Here is a 7,428-nt window from a genome sequence, read left to right as displayed (position 1 = left end):
GATTTTGTCCTTCTGTTCTTTTGTCCTTCTGTTCTTCTGACTGAAATTGGGATACATTCCCAAGGTATAGAGGTGTGTGTGTGTGTGTGTGTGTGTGTGTGTGTGTGTGTGTGTGTGTGTCCCTTCTCACCCCTCTGAATGGTCTGTGTCTTCCTCAATCTCAAATCTTCTACCAGAGGCCTGGGACTTTGAAGATTCTCTGCAGTGTTCAGATGTTCCTAGCAGTGCACTCTTTTGGACAGAGAGCCCTGATGCTGTTCCTGGGATCCCTTGGAGTCACTATATGCAGGTAGTCCTCAGCTTAAGACCACAGTTGGGAATACAATCTCCATTGCTAAGCAAGGCAGTTGTTACCCGAGTGTTGCCTGATCCTTCATCCCTTAGCAGTGCCTGTAAGGTCTGCAAATTTTACTCCGTTCTGTTACAAAAAGCCAAATGCTTCCATTTGTGATTCCCTCATATTTATAGTCAAAGCAGCAGCTCTACTTTGGATCAGACTCTGAGTCACACTGGGCAGCTTTTTGTTAGCTCCTACTCCAAGTAGTTATGCCCTGATCTAGTCCTGATCGGATGCTGAGGTGCTGATGCTGACACCCTGAGAGCAGCAAAGCTTGTAAGGGTACTGGAGAATAAACTGCATGATGGATGGTTGAGGGAGCTAGCTAGGTCTAGTAGTCTAACAAAGAGAAGGATTGGCGGGGACATGGTAGCTGTCTTCCAGTACTTTCTACAGAGAAAAAGGGGTGACTTATTCTCCAAAGCACCTGAGGGCAGACAAGAAGTAAGAGGTGGTCATTTACTGAATAAATATTATTGATTGATTGACATCTAAAGTGCGTAGATTTCTCCACAGACAAATACGATATAAGTTAGTATCTGTGGCAAAAGCAGAAACATCTGGAGCAGACGGGAGGTTGAGGGTTCCCGCAGCAGCTATCCTGAAGAACGAAGGCTCACCTTAGCAGTGAGGATTGTGAGGGATCCCTCCAAAGCCTGTTGGAGACTTGTGCAGCAATTGTGGCCAAAATTGGCCTCAAGACACAGTCAGAAGTCTTGCCAGAATTCACTTTATGTTTGAAAATGGGATGTTTCCAGCAAATTTGGAATATGGGGGCAAACTCACCAGCTCTCTGTTTTTGGTGTATGAAAAAAATATACACTCTCTATATTCAAGGACCTTAGGCTTGAAAGTGATTGTATGCTAGATGTCACTGTATTTTGTATTAAATTGTGAGATGAAAAAACAAGGACAAGTTAACATATTTACAAAGACAATGAAGAAGAAAGTTCATTGAAATTGGGGGATGATATTAGCATCAAAACGGTTCAATATATATAGGATTACCCAAGTGTGTTTGGTAAACATACAAGCACAAAAATAAAACATTTTATATTCTACATTATATTACAAGGACAACAGTCAATAAATAGATCAATAAATAATGGCTGCAGGGACAAAGGTTAGGTGGGTTTCAGCAAGTCCTTGGCAAGTGCTTTGCATGAGAATTCTCCTGACGGTTGGTGATCTCAAAGACCAGCTTTTTTTTTTCTCTCTCTCATTCTCTCTCTGAGGAGATAGCTTTTCCTTAAAAGTATAAAGCAGTGGTGGGGCTTAGTACAGTAAGCCCACAAAGGGCTGGAGACACAACGTCAATTACACTTTCCAAAGAATCTGACCAATTTCCAGCTTAGTATAAATAAAGCATCACCAGGCCTATTTTTTCTCAACTCCAACACCTTCTTATCGCAATGATTTGCCAGAGAGGAGTGGTGGAAACTTGACATGTGACCTCCATTGTTCACATGGGGAACTGTCTCATGAATTGACAGCCCCTTTCGGTCCAGAGTCTTGAAATTTCAGCACAAAAAAATCCTCCCCTCCCTCCAATTTTAACGGTGATCAAAAGAGCAATCCGCCTCAAGCAGCCAGATTCCGAATTGCATTTGTTTCATTGGTGCGATGCAATAGTGATCAAGTAGGACATTTATGCAAGAGATGAGTAGGGTTTGTATCATGTGCGCCCCAATCCAAATGGCATGTCCAAAACGATTAGAGGCAATTACTTTGAGGGATGTCTTGGTTATGCTATCTGAAGGGCTCCACTAAACTGACTATGCTGAACAATCCTGAGAGGGATGAGGGAGTAGCAAAGAACTTTCCAGAAAGAGATTTGGAAGGCAGAGACTTTCTGAGCAATATCAACCGCTAGGCCAGTTTCTTTTCTGAGTAAGCAAGGAAATAAGGAAAACATTATGACTTAGATTCACACAACAGTTTGCTTTTGGCTTAGTGTGTTGCATGAATTGTGGTTTATTTAATAAATCATGGTTAATAAAACCATGGCTTAGTAAGCGGTATGAACCCCACATGTCACAGCTTAGAAAAGTTTTCTTGAATTTCTCCCAGGGAAAGTCTAAGGGGAGCATTTGACTGCCCCTCTGTTGGAAAGAAAAGCTACTGGCTGGGGTTTTAGGGCAAGAGATCACCACTAAGAAGGGCAACGGCTTCCCTCCAGAACGAGTTTCCTCTCCAAGGGACAGTAGAATGGAACTGGCAGCGTTATCATACTAGGCAGTGAAGACAGAAATCAAAAAATGCTGGAGAGTTCTTGGAGGTAATTCAGTAAAGCAGCCATATTTTTTCCAGAGGTGTGATAAGAAATGGCAGCTTTGGGACTTTTGCTATGTTTTCTGACAACTGTTGGCTCAGTTGTAGCGGCCGGAAATTAGAAAGAACTGAACAGGATTGCTTAAGTGGTAAAATGTCTGGGATGAACAACTGAAGAGGAAGATCTGTGATGTTTGGGGAGCTCTAGCTGAAGCTAAGGAGATGCCTCTGCTTGCTGCTGTCTAGGAGGCCAATTGTCTCCTCCCATCCCCAGCCTCCCTTTGCTCCAAGCCATCGTTCCTAAACTGTTGCCTGTCTCCAATGTCCCTTTTCCTTGTTCAATGAATTGACTGCATCTCAAAATTGTTCAGATGGAACCATGAAATCCCATCAAAGCCAAAAACAACGTGCAAGAGCCCCCTCTCCTGCTACTATCTGCAGCCACATTCTGAGACGGACATGCCCTCATAGTTTTGCTTGAAGGTGACTATCCCTTTATCCAAGAAGAGCAACGAGATGGGGTCTAGCTTGGTCGGGACGCAACAGGCAGGAGAAGCTCTCTGGGGATCATTCAAATGAACGGACGTCTGGACCATGGCATGGGTGGTCGACTGGCTGCCATCCAGAGGAAAGCTGCAGGCTCCTTTGCACTGGTAGGCATCGTAGCCAGCAGGTGCAATGATCCAGGAATCCCAGCCAATCTCCTTGAAATCCACATAAAGAGATGTCTTCTTGCAGGTGCTTCCCTTGGCATTCCTCCTGATCCTGGACGTTGAGTCATAGATGATGTTGGACCTGATCTGGAGCAGATCATTGGGGCTGCTGGAGAAATCTTGCAAATCTAAATCTGGCCACTCTTCCGCCTGCTCGTGCTCCATCATCTCCTTCAGCTCATAGATCTCCTCTTTCTTGGCATGACTGTGATCGTCTGAAAACACAATTAACAACGGCTTGTGTTTGGTCTCCAAATTGATGTCTATGCCTCTGTGTCTTCCTGGGTTGGGATTCTCTCCCCCTCGGAACTCCACCTGCACCTCTAGCCGGTGAGTGGTGGAGTCAGAGTGATGCCACTTCCTGATGGCTTCTGTCACTTCGAATGTTTTCCATTCATTGTCAGTGCTGTAAATAAATCTGGACGCCAGCACTTGCAGCTTCCTCTCGTCTCCCTCTTTTCCTCCTCCGTGTTCGCCCTCCAGCACTTCCACAACGGTGATCTTCCTGTCGAGGTTTTCATAGAGGGGTCTGTCCTCCGCCAGGGTGTAGAGCCTCAGTTCAGCCATGGTTACCTTCTCATGGTGAGGGATGGAGACATTGAAAAGGAGAGGATACCTCTGTATTCCATTAAAGCGTAGGGGCCGGGAACTCTGTTCTGAAAATGTTTTTAAAAAACCGTATTATATTTTACGTTGATACAGGATGTACCCAGTAAAGTACTGTCACTATTGCACAACACTGTTTAACCTGCCTAAATCTAGTTTCGAACTGACATTGAGAGACAGGGCTGCCCCCAGAAACCAGCAGACCAGGGAGTTCTGGTATGGAAGCTGGCTGAGTGACTGGATCAGTCCCTCTCTCTCAGCCCAATCCACCTCACAGGGGTGTTGTGCAGAAAATAGGAGGAGGAAAGAAGGTACGTTCACTGCCTTGGGGTATATATGGAAAAACAGGAGGATAAAAATCTTGTTGTTGCAGTTTTGGAGAAATAAATTGATTTTCTGTAACTAAACTGCTAAGTGGCCACAGGGGAAAGTTAAATTGGAAAAAAAATGTGGAAGAGATATCACTTCTGGAACAAAAACCTGTCCTAACTGTTGACAATGGAGGGGCCAGTAATAAAAGAGGCAGAAAAATCTATTAATCAAGTGAAGGCTTTGTGACAAAATGGCAGGCTGAGCTATTGCAAAGAACTTCTAACCGGGTGAACATCATAAGGCAGAATACAGCTTTGGCTATTGCACCTTGATGAGGTCCATTTGAGAACAATGGATTTATAATTTCATGGCCTTTACCAGAAGAAGTTCTAAAGACATAACACTTATTCATAGATACTATAGACCGGGGGGGGGGGGGGACCATGAAGAAGGCAGATTGTAAGTAGCAGCAGAAATCTAGCTGAGAATGTGGTCCATAGTCCATGAAAGTCTACTCTATAACACAGTTGGAAGATATGCCAAGTTCTTGGCTTTTTGAAGATCATAATTACATGCCTTTATACTATGATCCATGGAAATGAGTATCAGCAGCATGATCTGTAGTTAGGAAGAAGCATTTTGCAGTAAGGCATCTTAACGTTGACACATGACTAAATAAATTGTACACTCAAGCACTCTGACTTAAGTAAATATTACATTGAGCTGTTAAAAATATTTGCAAAAACCAATTTCTGAAAGCCAGAAATATAGCCCTATATGTATAATACAAGATAGCCATGGGCTATCAAACTGGTGCTTATAAGAACTGTTTTGTATTACAAAGTTTCAAAGAAAAGAAAGGTTTTAGTTTCTGCAAATTAACACATTTGAGATCAATAAATTTGGCACGGTTTCTGTTTTATACCTTCCACTCATTCTGAATCCTTCTCTTTAGGATAGGTAGACCTTAAAACAAGCAATTTCTAGGCTGTGTGCCTGCACAATCCTTCTGCAGCTGTGTTAAAAACAAAACTGAAAAATTACTGAGTTTGAAATGTATATTTTGAAAATCCTTGCTTATAAATTAACATGACGCCCTTGAAAAACAGCTTGCGGATGGAATTCCACCTCTGTAGAATAATGCCGGAGAGTATGCAATGGCAGCATCTTTAAGGATTTCATTAAATGTTCAAAACTTACACAAAACACACAATCTGGCTGAATGTAGCACAGCCCAGCTGAGGAATACTGTACAGCAATTAGCCTGCAGTGTGAAAGTCAACTAGCTGGGAGATTAGATGCGCCCCATTAAGCAGTAAGACAACTCAGCACGAGGCCAGCTGAATCTCTTTGCTATTATCTTCTCTCTCAAACTTCCTCTCTGCTCCGCTAAAACAATCATCTTCCTTTCCTCTAGTTACAACTGTAATCTAACAACGAAAAGCCAGTGAGATAATTGGCTACTCATCCCATTCGGTTGCTCCTCCTAAAGTTGTGAGGCAAGTTCAAGAGCTTACCTTCATTTTTGAAGCTTCTAACAATATTGGCTGATGGCATCAAGGTCTTGTCCCTGGCAAACCTATTGTAGAGCTCTAACATGTATTCTGGAGGCTCCGTCTTGGCTGCCTCTTGCAGGGGGATCCCTGAGAGATTAAGTGCCTTCATGAGCTCGTTCTGCAAATTCTGAAGCAGCGCATCCTGTTCATCAAAGAAGGGCACCTCTTCATCCATAAGGGGTACATCTAGACTCGTTATGGGGCTCCCATCTGCAAGGTAGGCCAGAAGAGAAACGGTGGCCCAAATCTGGAAGGCTACGGACTCCATGACTTCATTCAAAGTGGCCACACGGCTCTACCAAGTTTGCTGGGTGCGGTCTAAGTGGCTCTTTTATCCCCCCGCGAGGGTTATATACGGCTTGTGTCACCGAGGGTGGACAAGTTTGGAACTTGTGATCAGTCTCTCTCCCATTCTTATTCCCCACACCCCCTTTTTCCAGGTCTCAGTAATTGGACATGGCCTGCTCTGTCTCCTATGGTAGCTTTCCCTCTCTTATCTCCTGTAGTGTAAGCTGTCCACCAGATTTCTGCTGCTATCTCACAACCCCTTTTTCTCTTAATGAGCATTTTGTAAACATTCCACATTTAGATGCTCCAAAAGAGAGGAATATTTTTCCTCTTTGCAGAAGACCTGATTGCCCAGCCCCAACTACTTTTGGCCTAGCTGACTGCATTATTTTTTTTAAATTCTGTCTCTTTGTTGCATTTTTGGCTAAATGTGGAAGAGATGGTAACTCGGTGTCTTGCTCCTACAAGTTTCTGCTATTACCTGTGACCTCCCTAAAGAGATGGGAAAAAAAGAAAGTGATTGAAGATAAAGATTTAAAGCCTGTGATGGTGTGAGGGCTTCTTACTTTAGAGAGCAGTTTCCATGTTCAAAATAAATTTTTGTCTATTGTGATGAAACAGTTGCATGATAGTCTAAATTGCTCATGTCAAAATATATACGAATCTATCTATCTGTCCTTCTATCCAGTCATTAGTTGAAATATGCCTAGTAATATCCAAGACTGGTAATTTTTAAACATTATTAAAATATTCCAAATGTAATACATATCTCAAAAGTGAACACTTAATCATTGCACTAGATTTGTATATATTCAAGCGAAACATTCTATTCTATTCTATTCTATTCTATTCTATTCTATTCTATTCTATTCTATTCTGGCTCAGGAATTCTGGGAGTTGAAGTCCACGAGTCATAAAAGAGCCAAGGTTGCCTACCCCTGGTGTAGGTAATAACAACTCTATTCTTTCTTTGGTGTGAGAAAACATGCATTCGGACAATTGTGGTGGTCAGGAGATGAAGATGGGAGCTACCCAAAGCCTTTTCCTTCCTCCTCTGCACATTGGTGGATGATCTGGGGATGGTCATCTGCACGGAATTTAAATTTAGACAGCACCAGAGAGCCCAACCCCAAGGGAATAAATTAGCCGACTGAATGCAGCAGAAATATGTCATTGAATAGTGCTTAATTTTTCTTTGGAGATTATTGGAAGATTCTCAGGGTCAATGGAACAAAGAGATTGTTGCTTCTGAAAGGGGAGGAAATTCTTGCAGGACATTTCTGGAATTCTCCCATTTGTCAACCCCTTATTTCGTTGCAAGTTTGGTATTCATTTGGGTGTCCGA

General features: G+C 42.9%; 1 protein-coding gene across 1 annotated transcript; it reads right to left on the bottom strand.

The window, feature by feature from the left end:
• Window positions 1–3,039: 3,039 nt before the first annotated feature.
• Window positions 3,040–6,063, bottom strand: BMP10 (bone morphogenetic protein 10). Its single transcript, XM_015811553.1, has 2 exons — window positions 5,757–6,063; window positions 3,040–3,977 (listed from the first exon to the last, which is right to left on the bottom strand). The coding sequence occupies exons 1-2, from the start codon at window positions 6,061–6,063 to the stop codon at window positions 3,040–3,042; spliced, it is 1,245 nt and encodes a 414-aa protein (XP_015667039.1).
• Between the last annotated feature and the right edge of the window lie 1,365 nt (window positions 6,064–7,428).

This window comes from Protobothrops mucrosquamatus, unplaced genomic scaffold (genome assembly GCF_001527695.2).
Source record: "Protobothrops mucrosquamatus isolate PMUCROS unplaced genomic scaffold, P.Mucros_1.0 scaffold_50, whole genome shotgun sequence".
NCBI classification, from domain to species: domain Eukaryota; kingdom Metazoa; phylum Chordata; class Lepidosauria; order Squamata; family Viperidae; genus Protobothrops; species Protobothrops mucrosquamatus.
The sequence above is the reverse complement of the archived record's forward strand: the minus strand, read 5'-3'. Positions and strand labels throughout refer to the sequence as shown.